At 49.8% G+C, this 18,595-nt stretch overlaps 1 protein-coding gene across 11 annotated transcripts in view; it reads left to right on the top strand.

Annotated features, from left to right (window-relative positions):
• Positions 1-15,169: 15,169 nt before the first annotated feature.
• The window catches only part of MARK2 (microtubule affinity regulating kinase 2), a 55,091-nt gene continuing 51,665 nt past the window's right edge, over positions 15,170-18,595 (top strand). For 3 of the 11 annotated variants that reach the window (XM_043870782.1, XM_043870761.1, XM_043870745.1), the window contains exon 1: positions 15,280-16,070. In XM_043870782.1, coding sequence (XP_043726717.1) covers positions 16,017-16,070 — 54 coding nt within the window. In that variant the 5' untranslated portion in view covers positions 15,280-16,016. Of the gene's footprint in view, positions 16,071-18,595 lie in introns of all 11 variants that reach the window. The other 8 variants (XM_043870721.1, XM_043870695.1, XM_043870703.1 and 5 more) reach the window with 7 other exon arrangements.

Genomic DNA, 18,595 nt, shown 5'->3' with positions numbered 1-18,595 from the left:
TGGTCCAGATTGTGGCTCCCACAACCTGACCCCCCCTTTTCCAGTGTCCCCCACCCCAGCTTTCTCACGCATGTGCACACACGCACACGCACGGCCAGGCTGCAATCTGGCTCAAATGAGACTGCCTTCCGGCCCTCGGTGAACTGGGAAATCCTGCACGCTCTGGGGTGTGGGGAGGTCTGGAGTGGGAGAGCCTCTCTGAGGGGATCGCAGCCTCTCTCTGTCTGTACCCCCAGCCAGTCTGTTGTGGGGGGCACCCAGCTGACCCCAGGGGAGCATGGGAGCTGCCATTGCAGGTGCGCTGACAGGTAAGGTGACCCCACCACAGTCCGTGTGTCTGTTCCCCACCTCCCTGGAACCGGTCGCCTTCACACCACTGAATCCAGCCAGTCCCTTTCTGACCTCTTCCCATGGTCAGAGCTCAGCCGCCTCCAGACAGGAAGCAAAGTCACCGTTTGGGGCCTCCCCAACACCAACAACAAAGCCTCTGGTCTCAGGCCCCACCTCCAGGAGGCCTGAGGCAGCGGGAGCAGCACGGAGCCGGACCAGGCCAAGCACCCTGCAGGGTCAGACTGCACAGCCGCGAATGAAGGCCCCGGGCAGCCCGGTGCCGGGAACTGCGGAGGTGGACAGGACACCGCCCTGGTCCCCAGGGTGGGTCACCTCACGCTGTGCCTGTGATACAGATGAGGAAAGAGGTGCCTCCAGCTACACGTGGTACCTCGCCTGCCACCCCAGAGCAGTTAACAGCAGCAGAAGCTGGCCGAGCCCAGGTCTGCCTGACCGCAGAGCTGCGGTCGCTGGCGCCCTGTGGCCAGTCTGTGCCCTAGGGAGACCCGACATGTCTTCCTCCAGAGCCTGGGGACCCTTGGTAGGTTTGGGGCGGCAGTGGACTCAGGAATTGGGAAGCGCATTCAAAACGACAAGCACTCACACCTTTTTTTTGTTTTCACAGTTTCATTTATTTACTTATTTTCGACTGTACCGTCTTCATTTCCATGAGGGCTTTTCTCTGGTTGTGGTGCACGGGCTACTCATCACAGTGCTTATCTTGTGGAGCCTGGGCTCTAGGGCACCAGTCTCAGCAGTTGTGGCTCCCGGGCCCTAGAGCACAGGCCCTGTAGTTGCAGCACACACGGGCTTAGTTGCTCCGAGGCACGTGGGCCTTCCAGGACCAGGGATCGAACCTGCGTCCCCTGCATTGGCAGGCAGATTCTTTACCACTGAGCCACCGGGGAAGCCCACTCATACCTCCTTTGCTCCAGGACCGTGATCGTGGTGCCCAGGGCCCTGGTCGTGCCCACTTCCAGAGGCCCCAGGCCCTGGCCCCTGCTAGGAGCATGCCCTGTGCGTGGCAGTGCCCACTGGAGGAGCTCACCACGATGAGGGGTGCTCATCACACCTGTCTCAGGCGATGATGTCTGGGGACCAAGCTGAAGGATTTGAGAGTGTGCGGAGTCTTGTTCCTCACCGACCTCTTTCTCCTGAAAGGGGCCTGGGCTCCTGGGTGGGTCCTGCCTACTGCCCTGGCCTCACTCTGACCTCTGACCCTGGCTCAGGCTGGGCGTGGTATTTGGAGGCTATAAAAGCAGTGACAGGATGTGATGTCCACATGAGCTGGGGCTGCCCTAGGGGACAGGGCATAAGGAGGGGCTTCTCCTTTCCAGACTCTGCCCTGACCCCTCTGCTCCTTCTCTCTGATCTGACCACTTGCCCACCCACATCCTCCTGAGTAAGCGGTTGGCCTTGGAGAGACAAGTCCTCCAAGGTCAAGATCACTGCACTCTTCAGAGCTCAGGCTCAAGGGGCCACTTGGACCCAGGCCACAGCTGGAAGCGAGGCGTTCACTCTTCAGGTGTTTTGAATATAGTCATGAACAAGAGACGGTGCTGCAGCTGTCCCCACACCCTGGACGGCAAACTAGGAATTCTCCGGGTGTCCAGCGGGGATGAGCACTGGGTGACGGGCACTATTTTTTCCTCTTTTCTTTCATGATCATGGACAGCTTTCTTTTTCCTCACCTCTCAGTTTGTGGGATCTTAGTTCCCCAACCAGGGATCAAGTCCATTGAAAGCATAGAATCCTAACCACTGGACCACCAGGGAATTCCCGATCACAGACATTTTCACACCCACCCAAAAGAAGAGAGAGAGGGAATAATGAACTGTGATGTATCCATGACCCAGTTTCAACAAATATGGCCAGTTTTGGTTTATCTTTATTTTCTCCTCCTTTCGGGATTATTTAAAAGCAAATCTCAGCAGTTCCCTGGTGGCGCAGTGGTTAAAAATCCTCCTGCCAGTGCAGGGGACACAGGTTCCATCCCTGGTCTGGGAGGATTGCACGTGCCTTGGAGAAACTAAACCCACGCGCATTAACAACTGAGCCTGCGCTCTAGAGCCCACAAGCTGCAGCTACTGAAGCCCGTGTGCCTGGAGCAATGATGAGAGAATGAGAAGCCACTGCAATGAGAAGGCTGCGAACTGCCGCTAGAGAGGAGCCCCTTCTCTCGGCCACCAGAGAAAGCCCATGCAGCAATGAAGGCCCAGCACAGCCAAAATAAATGAACGAGTAATTTTTACAGTGAAGAAGAGCTAAAGAGCCCCTTGATGAAGATCAAAGAAGAGAGTGAAAAAGCTGGCTTAAAACTCAGCATTCAAAAAACAAAGATTATGGCATCCGGTCCCATCACTTCATGGCAAATAGATGGGGAAAAAGTGGAACAAGTGGCAGATTTCATTTTCTTGTGCTCCAAAATTCCTGCAGATGGTGCCTGAAGCCACGAAATTAAGACACTTGTTCCTTGGAAAGAAAGCTATGACAAACCTAGACAGCATATTAAAAAGCAGAGACATCACTTTACCGACAAAGTCTGTATAGTCAAAGCTATGGTTTTTCCAATAGTCATGTATGGATGTGAGAGTTGGACCATAAAGAAGGTTGAGCACGGAAGAATTGATGCTTTGGAACTGTGGTGTTGGAGAAGACTCTTGAGAGTCCCTTGGACTGCAAGGAGATCAAACCAGTCAATCCTAAAGGAAATCAGTCCTGAATATTCACTGGAAGGACTAATGCTGAAGCTGAAGCTCCAACACTTTGGCCACCTAATTGGAAGAGCCAACTCATTGGAAAAGACCCTGATTCTGGGAAAGATTGAGGGCAAGGGGAGAAGAGATAAGGGGAGAGGATGAGATGGTTGGATGGCCTCACTGGCTTAATGGACATGTAGGCATGAGTTTGAACAAACTCCGGGAGATGGTGAAGAACAGGGAAGCTTGGCATGCTGCAGTCCGTGGGGTCACAAAGAGTCAGACACAACATAGGGACTGAGCAACAACAATTTTTAAAAAAACAAGTCCCAGATATTATATCATTTCATCTGTAAATAAGTCTGTTTGCATCTCTCAGAAATTCAAACTCTTTTCAGTAAACATATCATATCACACTTCCAAATTAATAATTCCTTAATGTCACTTAACTTGGATGTGGGGTATCTCCTCCCGGCCACTGCTACTGACCGTGGACATAGGGTATCTCCTCTTGACTGGCTGCCGTTCCAGTTCCACACTTTCCTGGAGCAGCCGTGAAGAGATACCCCACATCCAAGGTAAGCGAAACCCCAGTAAGACGGTAAGCTCTGAGAGAGGGCATCAGAGGGCAGACAGACTGAAACCACAATCACAGAAAACTAACAATCTAATCACATGGACCACAGCCCTGTCTAACTCAATGAAACTAAGCCATGCCGTATACGGCCACCCAAGACAGATGGGTCACGGTGGACAGTCTTGACAAAATGTGGTCCACTGGAGAAGGGAATGGCAAACTACTTCAGTAGTCTTGCCTTGAGAACTCCGTGAGCAGTATGAAAAGGCAAAAAGATAGGACACTGAAAGATGAACTCCCCAGGTCAGTAGGTGCCCAATATGCTACTGGAGATCAGTGGGGAAATAACTCCAGAAAGAACGAAGAGACGGAGCCAAAGCAGAAACAACACCCAGTTGTAGGTGTGACTGGTGTAGAAGCAAGGTCCGAAGCTGTAAAGAGCAATATTGCATAGTAACCTGGTAATGTTAGGTCCAGGAATCAAGGCAAATTGGAAGTGATCAAACAGGAGATGGCAAGAATGAATGCTGACATTTTAGGAATCAGTAAATTAAAATGGACTGGAATGGGTGAATTTGACTCAGATGACCATTATATCTACTACTATGGGCAAGAATCCCTTAGAAGAAATGGAGTAGCCATCACGGTCAACAAAGGAGTCCAAAATGCAGTACTTGAATGCAATCTCAAAAACGACAGACTGAAATAAAAAAAAACACGACAGACTGATCTCTGTTGGTTTCCAAGGCAAACCATTCAATATCACGGTAATCCAAGTCTATGCCCCAACCAGTAATGCTGAAGAAGCTGAATTTGAACTGTTCTGTGAAGACCTACAAGACCTTTTAGAACTAACACCCCAAAAAGATGTCCTTTTCATCCTTTTACAGGGGACTAGAATGCAAAAGTAGGAAGTCAAGAAACACCTGGAGTAACAGGCAAATTTGGCCTTGGAGTACAGAACGAAGCAGGCTAATAGAGTTCTGCCAAGAGAACACACTGGTCATAGCAAACACCCTCCTCCAACAACACAAGAGAAGATTCTACACATGGACATCACCATATGGCCAACACAGAAATCAGATTGATTATATTCTTTGCAGCCAAAGATAGAGAAGCTGTATACAGTCAGCAAAAACAAGACCGGGAGCTGACTGTGGCTCAGATCATGAACTCCTTATTGCAAAATTCAGATTTAAATAGAAGAAAGTAGGGAAAACCCCTAGGCCATTCATGTATGACCTAAATCAAATCCCTTACGATTATACAGTGGAAGTGAGAAATAGACTTAAGGGACTAGATCTGATAGACAGAGTGCCTGATGAACTATGGACAGCGGTTCGTGACATTATACAGGAGACAGAGATCAAGACCATCCCCAAGAAAAATAAATGCAAAAAAGCAAAATGGCTGTCTAAGGAAGCCTTACAGGTATCTGTGAAAAGAAGAGAAGCAAAAAGCAAAGGAGAAAAGGAAAGATATACCCATTTGAATGCAGAAATCCAAAGAATAGCAAGGAGAGATAAGAAAGCCTTCCTCAGTGATCAGTGCAAAGAAATAGTGGAAAACAACAGAATGGGAAAGACTAGAGATCTCTTCAAGAAAATTAGAGATACCAAGGGAACATTTCATGCAAACATGGGCTCAATTAAGGATAGAAATGGAATGGACCTAACAGAAGCAGAAGATATTAAGAAGAGGTGGCAAGAATACACAGAAGAACTATACAAAAAAAGATCTTCATTACCCAGATAACCACGACGGTGTGATCACTCATCTAGAGCTAGACATCCTGGAATGTGTAGTCAAGTGGGCCTTAGGAAACATCACTACAAACAAAGCTAGTGGAGATGATGAAATTCCCGTTGAGTTATTTCAAATCCTAAAAGATGATGCTGTGAAGGTGCTACACTCAATATGCCAGCAAATTTGGAAAACTCAGCAGTGGCCACAGGGCTAGAAAAGGTCAGTTTTCATTCCAATCCCAAAGTAAGGCAATGCCAAAGAATGCTCAAACTACTGCACAATTGCACTCATCTCACATGCTAGCAAAGTAATGCTCAAAATTCTCCAAGCCAGGCTTCAACAGTACGTGAACCGTGAACTTTCAGATGTTCAAGCTGGTTTTAGAAAAGGCAGAGGAACCAGAGATCAAATTACCAACATCCGCTGGATCAGCAAAAAAACAAGAGAGTGCCAGAAAAACACCTATTTCTGCTTTATTGACTAGGCCAAAGCCTTTGACTGTGTGGATCACAATAAACTGGAAAATTCTTCAAGAGATGGGAATACCAGACCACCTGACCAGCCTCTTGAGAAATCTGTATGCAGGTCAGGAAGCAACGGTTAGAACTGGACATGGAACAACATACTGGTTCCAAATAGGAACAGGAGTACTTCAAGGCTGTATATTGTCACCCTGCTTATTTAACTTACATGCAGAGTACATCATGAGAAATGCTGGGCTGTATGAAGCACAAGGTGGAATCAAGATTACCAGGAGAAATATCAATAACTTTAGACACACAGATGACACCACCCTTATAGCAGAAAATGAAGATCTTGATGAAAGTGAGAAAGGAGAATGAAAAAGTTGGCTTAAGCTTAACATTCAGAAAACTAAGATCATAGCATCCAGTCCCATCACTTCATGCAAATAGATGGGAAAACAGTGGAAAGAGTGGCAGACTTTATTTTTGGGGGCTCCAAAATAACTGCAGATGGTGACTGCAGCCGTGAAATTAAAAGGTGCTTACTCCTTGGAAGGAAAGTTATGACCAACCTAGACAGCATATTAAAAAGCAGAGACATTACTTTGTCAACAAAGGTCCGTCTAGTCAAGGCTATGGTTTTTCCAGTAGTCATGTATGGATGTGAGAGTTGGACTATAAAGAAACCTGAATGCTGAGGAATTGATGCTTTTGAATTGTGGTGTTGGAGAAGACTCTTGAGAATCCCTTGGACTGCAAGGAGATCCAACCAGTCCATCCTAAAGGAGATCAGTCCTGAGTGTTCACTAGAAGGGCTGATGTTGAAGCTGAAACTCTAATACTTTGGCCACCTGACGCAAAGAGCTGACTCATTTGAAAAGACCCTGATGGCTGGGAAAGATTGAAGGCAGGAAGAGAAGAGGATGACAGAGGATGAGATGGCTGGATGGCACCACCGACTCAATGGACATGAGTTTGAGTAAACTGCGGGAGTTGGTGATGGACAGGGAGGCCTGGCGTGCTGTGGTCCATGGGGTTGCAAAGAGTCAGACACGACTGAGTGACTGAACTGAACTGAATGTCACTTAATATCCATTTCAGTGTTCACATTCCCCAGTTGGTCCATGAACATCTTTAAAAAATTTTTTTTAATATTTTGATTGTGGGAAATACACATAGTGTGTATATTCATATTGTTGTGCAACCCATCTCCAGAACTCTGCCAGGAATCTTTTTAAAGCTGATTTCTTTGAATCGTGGTCTAAGTATGGTCCACGCACTACATTCAGTTGACGGGTTTCAACCTGTAACAGCCTTTCTTTCCTCTTTTTCCCTATACCTTTTCTTTTTTCTTAAGAGCACAGCGGCTGGCTCTGTGGACTGAAGTTCCTCCATTCTGAATGTGGCTGATCACATTCCCGTGATATCCTTGCAAGTTCATCCATCAGGGATGCAGTTTTGAAATGGAGGCTTGAGAGGGCCTCCCCTGGAGACATTTAAGCAGAGAGAACGTGTAGTTACATAGCGAGCGGAGTTCTGGGAAGAGGGACAAGGAAGGCCAAAGCCCTGTGAATTTTGTCTCCTGGGGGTTCGCAGACACTGTTGGAAGCACTAAGGATACTGCCCCAGCCAGAAAACATCCCTGCTGTCCTTGGGGCTGGGGACCTCAGGCACTGCCCTCCCCAGGGAGGATGATGGTAAGGAAAGTAGGAATGTTCCCCCGGACACACCTGCTGCCAGCCAGGAGCAACCCTGCAGCTTTGGGCACACTGTTGAGTCATTGGCCACCCTCCCGTGCCCCTCTCCTCCAGATAGAACCCTGGATACCAGCTGGTACTGACTCCTCTCTGCCAGCTCCAAGTCTAGGGCTGCTCTTGGCCCATGTGACATCCACATGAGATGAGATGGGGACTCCTTGAGGGCTGGCTGCCTGCGGGCCCCCATGGGCCACTCCAATTGCGCCAGTCCCTCTTTGCAGTCCTTTGCTTATCCTTGGGACCTCAGCATCACCTCCTCCAAGAAGCCTTCCTTGCAGCTTCCTCCAGGCCCTGTGCTCCCACAGTTCCCAGATCATCCACTTAGGGTATTCCCCTCTGAGACCCTGGAAAACCTGCCCACTCCTGCTTTCCCCTCTGCTTCCCACCAGCATTGCTTCTGCCAACACGGCAGCCTGATGCTCAAGGCATCGAGGATACTCAACTTTCTTAGCCATGGAGATTGCAGGACCCTCCCTGTGGACAGTAACCCCGTATGGGAGTGTGGGTGGTCCAAAGGGCACCTCTCACCAGGAGAACAGACTCCGAAGGTGGCCTCCAGGCCTGCGGGACCTGCCCCTCCCCACTTGCCACCCCAAGCAGGTATACAGTGGCCTATGTGGGCAGCTGGAATTTCCTGCTACACTGGGCACATGTGAGTGAGGCTGGTAGGGACATGGTCTCCTCTACCCTAGGCACAGTGTCCAGTTCTGGGCTAAGGAGGGCGAGAGTGACATGGTCACTGCATTAGGGTTTGAGACATTGTCTCAGACTGTCACAGAATACCACAGACTCAAGGCTTATGGGCTTCCCCGGTGGCCTAGCTGGTAAAGAATCCGCCTGCCAATTCGGAAGACACAAGAGAGACTGGTTCGATTCCTGGGTCGGGAAGATCCCCTGGAGAAGGAAATGGCAACCCACTACAGGATTCTTGCCTGGGAAATTCTAGGAACAAAGGAGCCTGGTCGGCTATAGTCCATGGGGTCATAAAGAGTCCATGCACACATGGCATACAATAACAGAAATTTATTCCTCATATCTCTAGAGGCTGAGAAGTCCAAGATCAAGTTGCCAGATTCAGTGTCTGGCAGGAGCCTGCTTCCTGGTTCATAGACAGCTGTGTTCTTACTCTGTCCTCACGTGGTGGAAGGGACCCGGTGGTCCCTCTTTTACAAGGGCCCTCATCCTGGGACTTCCCTGGTGGTCCAGTGGTTAAGAATCCACCTGCTAATGCAGGGGACGTGGGTTTGATCCCTGGTCCAGGAACTAAGGTTCCACGGGCTGCAGGGCAACTAAGCCTGTATGCCACAACTACTGAAGCCAGAGCATTCTGGAACCCGTGCTCTGAAACAAGAGAAGCCGCCTAATTGAGGAGCCCACGCACTGCAACTAGAGAAAGCCCACGAGGCCACTAACAGCCCCTTGCACCGTAGTGAAGACCCAGCACAGGGCATCCAAAAATAAAGAAATATATTTTTTTAAAAAACCCATCCCACACTGAAATGTTGTGAAGTAATTAGCCTCCAACTAATAAAAAAAAAAAACAAAAAAAAAACCCATCCCATCCCTTCCTGACCAAATCGCCTCCCAGAGGCACACCTCAAATACCATCACCTCAGGGGTATTATTCAGCCACTCAGTCGTCTCTGACTCTGCGACCCCACGGGACTGGAACACGCCAGGCTGAGGGACGTTACCTAATGACTCACCAGATTCATTAGTGACAGAACTGGGGCCAGGATGGGCTCTCTCACATCTGATCCAGGGTTGCTGTTCTCGGAGGTGGGGAGATGACAGTAGAGAGATTTAATAGAAGACTCGGGAGGCTAGCTAGAGTCTGCCTAGTAATGACCACAGCCCACACACTGCACTGGCTGGCCACCTGTCCCGGCATGTTTCATGTATTACCTCATTATTGCCTCATAAATCAACCCTGTGAGGTAGGTACTTTTATTATCCCCATTTCACAGATGGGAAAATTAAGGCAGAGCAAGGCTAAGAGGCTTACCTAAGATTACACAGCCACTAAAGAGCAGCCTGGCAGCAGGGCTATGTGTTTGCTCACGACCCCCACACAACCTGCCTCTCGTGGGCTCAGAAGCCTCAAGTTCATTCCCGTGTTCCTACTCCCACTGGCAAGGGACCAAGCTTCTCTAGGCTTCGATTTCCTTCTGAGTAAACCTGAGGAAATAATAGTGCCTCTCACTTGTAAATGTGATTAAATCCACATAGGACCCAGTGTGGGTTAGCCCTGAGAAAAGGGAAGGCGCCTGGGAGTTCCTGTCCTTGTGTAGCTCATATCCTGGTGGAATAATAAACGTATTCTATTCCATCAATTCTAAGATGCACATTTTCCCACACTCTAATCTCTGAAATGTCCTAAATTCAATATGAAAGGTGAAAGTCACTCAGTCGTGGCCAACTCTTGGCGACCCCATGGACTTTAGCCCACCAGGCTCCTCTGTCCATGGAATTCTCCAGGCAGGAATACTGGAGTGGGTAGCCATTCCCTTCTCCAGGGGACCTTCCTAACCCAGGGATCAAACCCAGGTCTCCTGCATTGCAGGCGGATTCTTTACCAGCTGAGCCACCAGGGAAGCCCCAGATTCAATATGGTGTATGGTAATAATGCTTCCCTGGGAGCTCAGATGGTAAAGAATTCACCTGGAATGCAGGAGACCTGGGTTCAATCCTTGGGTTGGGAAGATCCTCTCTAGAAGGGAATGGCTACCCACTCCAGTATTTTGGCCTGGAGAATTCCATGGACAGAGGAGCCTGTCAGGCTACACTCCATGGTGTCGCAGAGTTGGACGCGACTGAGCAACTTTCATTTCACTTTCAATAATGATAAATTGCATGATGAAAGTTCAGAGACATCGAGAGAGAGTAAAGCTCAGTGAGAATGGGAGGGCCTCTGGTGAGTCAGAGGGCGTGCGTGGGTCTTCCCACACCCTGTCATCTGACTCTTGACCAGAGGGTAATTCTGGGCTGCTCTCCTCACCCACAAGGTGGCCTGCCAGGAATGGACAAGTTCTCTGGCTCCCCTGATTGGGAGGAGAAGATGGAGAACAGTTGCAACGGTTCACAGGGGTGAGAATGAAAGTGTCTTCCATCCAGCACTTTGGGCTCCCCTTGGCTTTTCTTCCCCTGGCCGTGGGAGGGACCGCTACCCTAAGCCCCTGTGACTCTCCAGCTGGGAATCTGTAATCCTTGCCTTCTCCAGTGGGCATCACAGCTGCCCAGGAGCACTGCTCCTATTGGCTGACTTCTACCTGGTCTGGGGCCTGTGGGAGATGCCTTTATTCTTGTGTTTCTTTTCACTTGTTCAGGTTGGAAAGTCTGGAATTATCCTTAATTCTTCTCTCTCACAAATCTCCTAAACCAATCCATCAAAAAATCCTTTCGGGGACTTCCCTGGTGGTCCAGTGATTAATGGCTCAGCTCCCAATTCAGGGGGCCTGGGTTCAATCCCTGGTCAGGGAACTAGAACCGCACATGCTGCAACTAAAGATCCCACATGCATGCCGCAACAGAAGATTGAAGACCTTAAATAAATAAGGTTTGTTTTTTTTTTTTAATGTAAAAAGAAAGAAATCCTGTCGGCTCTATCAATCCTGTTAATAAACCACTACTTCACTGCAGAGCCTTGCTCCGAGCCATGGTCATTCCTCACTTGAATTACCTTAAAAGCCTCCTTCAGGGTATCCAGATTTCTGCTCCTGCTTTGCCCTTTCACTCTATTCATTTTTTAAAATAATTACAAAATAATTCCTGTATTTATTTATTTGGCTGTGCCGGGTCTTAGTTGCCGCTCTTAAGATCTTTAGTTGCTCGAACACTTCTTTGTGGCATGTGGGATCTAGTTCCCTGACCAGGGATCAAAGCCCGGTCTCCTGCATTGAGAGCTCAGAGTCTCAGCCACTGGACCCCCAGGGAAATCCCTCTCACTTTACCAGCAATCTGGCAACCAGTCAGATTGAGTCACTATAGTGGCTCCCCACTTTGCTTCAAGGAAAAGTCAAAGCAGTGGCCCACCAGATCTGACTCCACATCATCTTTGACAAAACTAGACAGTGTATTAAAGAGCAGAGACATCACTTGGCCGACAAAGGTCCATATAGTCAAAGTTATGGTTTTTACAGTAGTCATGTATGGATGTGAGAATTGGACCACAAAGAAGGCTGATCACTGAAGAACTGATGCTTTTGAACTGTGGTGTTGGAGAAGACTCTTGAGAGTCCCTCGGACAGCAAGGAGATCAAACCTGTCAATCTTAAAGGAAACCAGTCCTGAATATTCATTGGAAGGACTGATGCTGAAGCTGAAGGTCCAATACTCTGGCTACCTGACGTGAAGAGCCAACTCATTGGAAAAAGACTCTCATGCTGGGAAAGACTGAAAGCAATAGGAAAAGGTGGCTGCATAGGATTAGATGTTTAGACAGAATCACCGGCTCAAAGGACATGAATTTGAGCAAACTCCCGGAGATAGTAGAGGACAGAAGAGCCTGTATGCTGCAGTCCATGGGATTGCAAAGAGTCAGACATAACTTAGCAACTGAGCAACAACCACCTCCTACTCACCCTCACGCTCACTCTGCATCAGTCTCACTGGCCTCCTTGTTCTTCAAACAGCCAGGCCTGCTCCTGCCTCAGGGCCTTTGTACCCTCTGTGCAGAATGCTCTTACCCCAGATAGCTGCAGAACTCCTTCCCTCCCCTTCTTCAAGTCTTAGCTCAGTCACCTTCTCAGTGAGGCCTGCACTGAGCACCTAATACTGCAACTTGTTTTCTATCCCCTCACCTCACCTCTGCAACCCTGATTCCCCTTAGCTGACTCTAGGTGTTGTTTTTTTTTTTTTTTGGCACTTAATATTAACAATATTAACTAGTATGTTTGTTGTCTGTCTTTCCCCAGTTGAGATGTAAATTCCCCAAAGGTGGAGATCTTTGACTATTTTGTTCACTGATACACCTGAAGAGCTTAGAACTGTGCCTTTCACATATTAGGTGCTCCAAAGAGATTTGTGAATGAGTGAATTTGCAGATTAGAGAGCAGTAAATGTGTGGCAATAATTAATCTTTGAGGAGGTTAGGTGGGTTCAGGGATATGAGAAGATGATATGTGAACTGGATCTTGAGGTATCAATACATCCTGAATTCCAGATGACATAGGTGATGGGCAATTGATCAGCCTGAACTGACTGGCAATTGATCAGAATGAAGGTGAGAGAGCTTGGTGGCAGGGCACAAATTGCAGGGAGGTGTCAACCAGTGATACGTAATTAGAGAGGATATTCACAAGGTAAGTTGAGGTCAGATTGTATAAAGTTTTCTTTTACTTTCTTTTTTTTGGCTGTGCCACCTGGCATGTGGAAACTTAGTTCCCCATCCAGGGATCAAACCTACATCCACTGCAGTGGAAGCACAGAGTCTTAACCACTGGACAACCTGGGAAGTCCTGGGCAAAGTTTTCAATGCAACATCTTTTCAGTAAAGTCTTTTTCTACTGCCAGGACCAGCTACAAAATCTGTAGGGCCCAGGGCAATTTGAAAATGCAGGGGCCCCTTGGTAAAAATTTCAAGAGGGGTCACAGTAGAGCATTATATCAAGCTTCAAGCTTAAGGCCCTTCTAAGAGTGACTTTGTGAGACTGCACAGGTCAGAGGCCCACAAAGTCAGCCTGCCTAGCCCTCAAGGGAGCTGGTGAGAGCCTTCTAGCAGTAGAGATGTAATTGGAGCTGGACTTCAGGAAGATTAATCTGGCTTGTCTGGTGGGGCAGGTTGGAGGGAGTCTAGGCAGGGAGACCGGTTAGGCAGCCTTGTGAGGAAGAGGAGAGAGTGTAGGATGGGGGTAGGGGCCAAGGGGCGGAATACAGGGATGAGAACTCGAGGGGAGTGGAAGCATGCGAGAGGCAGAGTGAGTTGAGTCAAGTCTCCTTGGACAGGGGCCAGGGAAGCCCGCTGAGTGCGGCTTCATTGCTTCTCCAACCCTTTCCCCTTTTTCCTTATCGCAGGGACCCCAGCCTTGGAGGTTATCTCTTGCACAGGAATCAGCGGTGAGTCTCCCTTTGGCCACCAGAGGGCAGATCGTTCTCATGGATTTTCCGGATGAATTTGGGGTGGGGGTGTGTCCTCTGGCTTCACCTCTTCCTCTTTTTCCCTCTCACCTCCTTCTGTGTTCCTTCATCAGCTTCTACCTCAAGGGCTGGGTGCCTGAATGGAGCTGAGGTGGAGCATGAAGAGGCGTCCTGGAGTCCCATGCATTTATTAGGACTGTAAGTCATACTTGTTGCCTTAGGAAGTACGTTCATACCATCCTCTCATTGCTGTCTGGCTGCCTATTTCTCTGGTTGACTTAGCCAAGAGTTCCACTCAAAATGCTGGAGCTGGAGTTGGAAGTCAAGTGTCACAGTTCCAATCGGCACTCTTTCCCTGCAAGCTCTTGGGCCTCTCTTTTCCTGTACCTTCTGCAGACTTGCTGCTTGATCTTGGTCTTTGGCTCTTGTGGGGATTCTGGCTTCTGTCTACTTTAAACTGCTGTTGAACCTAGGGTAGGTTTGGGGGGATGGTTTTCCAAAATGTCTGGGGTACAATGGGTGGGGGCAGCCAGAGAAGTCAGACCAGCCAGTCTACTCACTGTCCTTGATGAGATAGTCTAGGGGGAAGTGAAGAGTAAACTTAGGTTGCCTCATGGACTTCCTGTTAAGGGGCTCTCCAGAAATGAGAGGGACCTCAAGCTTATGAATAGTGACCTCTATTCATTAAAAGGAAATCAGGCCCAGGAAGGAAAGGAATGTCTCCAGTTGTTCATTCTTTGTGCCATCCTGAAGAATCCTCATTTTCAACCAGTTTCTCTCTTTTATTTTCCCAATGAGTTTCCTTGTCTTAGAAGGGATAAGTGAAATGTGATTTAAGATGAGACTGTCTCTCCTGCCCAACCTCAGAGGGATATTTTAAAAGGGAACTGGAATGACTCAATATTGCCATAGTGCAATGCCGTTTTGTGCTATTCTGAACAATTAGAAGACTTTTTTTTGAAAGCAAAGAATAAAAAAGGTAACAAATCCAAAGATATTATTTAGAATGTCATCACTGGAACAAAGGCATGGATTCTTTAAAGATAGGGACATTGAGGAGCTAAACAGAGATATTATGTGATTTTTTCCCCAAGATCCCATTTCATTTTCACTGCAAAGAGCTGGAGGTAGAATGCAGGATTGAGGGAATCTCTGAAGCCTTTGGCAGCTGGGAGCCAAGGACGTTTACCTGGTGTTTGCCAGGGACCTTGAGGAGCCCTGTGGATTAGATGTGGGGTACACGGATAGACAAATAAAAGCCAAGATGGACGACAACAGGTGATGAACGGGAGGTAGACAGGTAATAGACTAACGCTGCATCTGACAAGTGACTCACATGTTGATAGATAGGCTGGATGATAAACCAGATGTATTTAAGGAGCTGACTAACAGAGGAACGGACACACAGATAGGAAGTTGCTTTAGAACCAAAGGATGTCAATAGCAGGGCTTAACAGTTTTATTTTCTACTTAGTCAAATAGTAACACGCACACGTGATCTACGCTCCCTGTTCAAGATTTGCAAATACCCGAAAACTGACGGAAAGAAACGAAGAGTCAGACTTTGGGTACCATCCGAGGGAATGACCCGAGGCTCGCCCGATCGCGGGTGTTGCCGGAAATGGCCGACGACCGCCGTTCGCGGCGGGGCGGGATGGGGGCGTGGCCCGCTCCCAGAGCGCGGAGCTGCTTCGGGTGTTTCCGGAAACTGCCGAAAACCAGCTTGAAGGGGGCGGGGAAAGGCCTGTAGGCGTGGCTGGAGTACCCGGAGTCTCTTCGTACATTTCCGTAAACAGAGCCGAAGCTTGGTCTTCGGAATCGAGGAGCCGCGCGCGTCCCCAGGATTACCTTCTTCGGGTGTTTCCGGAATTCACCAGTAGTCGGTGGCTGGGAGGAGAAGGCGCGCCTCCCTCCCGTTTCTAGTCGCTTCGGATGTTTCCGGCTGCTGCCGGCGGAAAGAGCCGAGGACCGGCGGTGGTGGCGGCCATGTTGGGAGCAGCAGGTCCGGCGGCGGCTGCCTGTGTGCCGGGCGCGGAGCAGTGCCGCTGAGGGCAGGGGAGGAGCGAGGCAGGCGGCCGGCTGCGGCGGCAGAGAGTAGGCGGAGCGGCGCGGCCCGGCCGAAAGGCGGCACGGCCCAGCCGGGGGTCGGGGGGGTGCGGTCCGGAGCTGCTCGGAGCCGGCGCGGCCTAGCCCGAGCGGCGCATCCCCGGGCTGGCGTGAACGGCAGCCCGGCCTCCCCGCACCCCCGGCCGGGGCCCATGCGGCGGGTGCTCCTGCTGTGAGAAGCCCCGCCCGGCCGGGCTCCGCGCCTTCCCTTCCCTCCCTTCCTCCACGCTTCTCGGTTTCCCTCCCTTGAGATACCGGCGCCATGTCCAGCGCTCGGACCCCCCTTCCCACGCTGAACGAGAGGGACACCGAGCAGGTAAGGAGCCCTGAGGGCTCCCCACATTCTTTGGCTGGGCCCCTGCACCTTGCAGAGCCTCCTCCCTCTTCAGCTCCCCTCGTGCCCCGGCTGCCATCCCGTAAGCCTCGGCTGCCCTGTCATCTGGCTCCTGGCCCCGTACACCTCCCTTCCGAGTCCTGTCCGGGGACCCACCTCGTCCGGACTCCAAGCTGCACACTTGTCTTTCTGCCGACCACCCCCCCCTCCCCCCGGCCCTTCTCCCTTCACCGCCCTCCTGCGCTCTTCCGTGTTACCTCCCCAGCTTCCTCTTCTCTTCCCTTTCTCTCTCAGGGGCCTTTTTGGTCTTCCTCCACCCACGCTGAAAGCAGCCACCTTCCTGCTCCTCGACTAACACCCTGCGATTTGCCCCAGATCGTTGTCCACCTCTTCCTCCATCCCTCTAGCCTGGCTTCCCCTCCGCCCGCACCGGTTCTCCCAGTCCCAGTTATCACCCTCAGGGTCCTTGCCCCGGACTGTGACCTCGATCCTTGTCACCCTGTCAGTTCCCCGGCTTTTTACCCTGCCTCCTCCTGTTCCACATTGTGCTCGCCCTCTTGCTTGCAACCCACCAGCTCCACCCTCATCACCTTTCCAAATCGCTCGCCTACTCTTTGCTCATCACTTTCCCTTCTCTTCTCCAGGAGCTCCCTGGTGCCTCGCGCTGGCATTTGTTGCTTCCGTGTTTCCCCGTGCAGCTGTCATGCGCAGAGTTTTCCCACAGGTTGTCTTTGGGGTTCCAGTCTTCCCTCCCTTCAGAGTACTGAGATCCCTCACGTTCTCTTCCTCTGGGGCTTGTTTTTTTAAGTTTTGGTTTGGCCTCCTGTTTGTCACGGCGAGTGTTGTACAAGCCTCCCAGGGCTCTTCCTGCGGAGGGAAAGACTCACTATTTCAGCCCTGCTCCATGAACACCACCTGTTGCGCGGTCCTTTCCCAGGCCTCGCTTCATCCTGGTCCTTCCCTTTCTGTCTTCTTGCACCGCAACACAAGCCAAGCCGTGATGCTTTCCTGTTTCTTCACTCAGGAATCTGTCACTTAGTATCTTCCCCTTTGCTTGTTGCCTTCCCGTTTCTCTGCCCTCACCCCATCTTACTTAGTACCAGTCCTCGTCATCAGGATTGCCTTTCATCTCCATATTCTTCTCCAGCCTTCTTCACATCATGTTTATTTCCCCCACGGATGCCCCCCATCCATCCCCTTGTGATTGGCTAGCCTTTGTGACTCCCCAGAGCAGGAATTTTGCATGCTAGTTTCTTGAGCTGCTGCTCCCTGTCCCCTCATCCTGGCAATCACTGCTATCATTTGTCACCCGAGCCTTAGCCTTTTCTGTGTCATCTCACCTCTCGGCCAAGAGGCGTCCACTTTCCACCCCTCCCCTTTCTTTCACCGTCTCTGGTGTCCCTTGCTGCCTACTCTGGAGAGTCCCCTTCTTGTCACCTGGTGGAGAACTTTACTAGGCAAAAAAAAAAAAAAAAACTCGAAAAAAGAGCTCTTCACCCATGGGGCTTGCAGTGCTTTTTTGCATTCTTTTCTCTTGTTACATTCATTATGTTTTCCTCTTGTTCCCTTCTTTCTGGCTAGCGCAATAGAACCGTTGTTATATTCTCTTGCATATTAATGGCTCTTGCATCTTAACATTAACATCTTAAAAAAAAATCTTCCCTCTTTTCGTTTTTCCAATGTTTTTCTCTTTCGTTAGCCCCTCTGTCATCTGGACAGTCAGAAACTCAAGAGGAGTTCTGGATAAGTTTTTTCTGCAGTGGTTGACCCTTTCATAACCTGTGAATTGACTGACTGTTTGTAGGGGGTGAAACGGGTTGAGAGGGAGAGATGGTTGAGTTCCATTTTATCATTGGATTTGGCATGGGACTGAGGTCTTTAGAAACAGGAGCTTGGTCTCCATCTCAGTCTTGCCCTCAAATGCCAGTGTTTCTTTCCTTCCTGGGAACCACTTTCTCAAGGCCCTCTCTCCTGTTCCATTACTTTTCCCATCACAACCTTTATTTAGCAGGTAAACCCTGCTGAACCAGAGGACTTTCCCAGACTGTTGATTCTGAGCTGGTAGGAGGAGGCTGAGTGACTGACTGGCACCCTCAGGCATCTGGGGCGTGGCGGTGGAGTGCCTACTCTCTCAGCAAGGCCGTGGGGGGCATTGTGTTCAGCAGAGCAGAGTAACTGAGGGCCTCAGTGTGGTTTCTTTGTGTTGTTTACTCAGTGTACATGTATTCTTGCCATGGTCTTTTTCTTGTGATGTGTGCATTGATTTCCTCTCTTCCCCTCAAGCCTCACACACACCTTGAGCATGTTGTAGGAACCTGGTGCTCGCCTCCCACCGATTTTATGATAGCCGGGCTCTGTGCACCTTTTGGGAATGTAAGCTGCTTCCTGATAACTTTGTCCAGAGAACTGGCTGCATGCTTTGTTATCTTGTTCCAAATTGTGAATTACTCATCCTGTCCCCACTCTGGGTTTAGGGTCCCCTGAGCCACTTCGTCGCTTCTGCTGTT

The sequence above is a fragment of the Cervus elaphus genome, chromosome 2 (assembly GCF_910594005.1).
Source record: "Cervus elaphus chromosome 2, mCerEla1.1, whole genome shotgun sequence".
NCBI lineage: Eukaryota > Metazoa > Chordata > Mammalia > Artiodactyla > Cervidae > Cervus > Cervus elaphus.
This window is presented reverse-complemented; position numbering and strand designations above follow the sequence as displayed.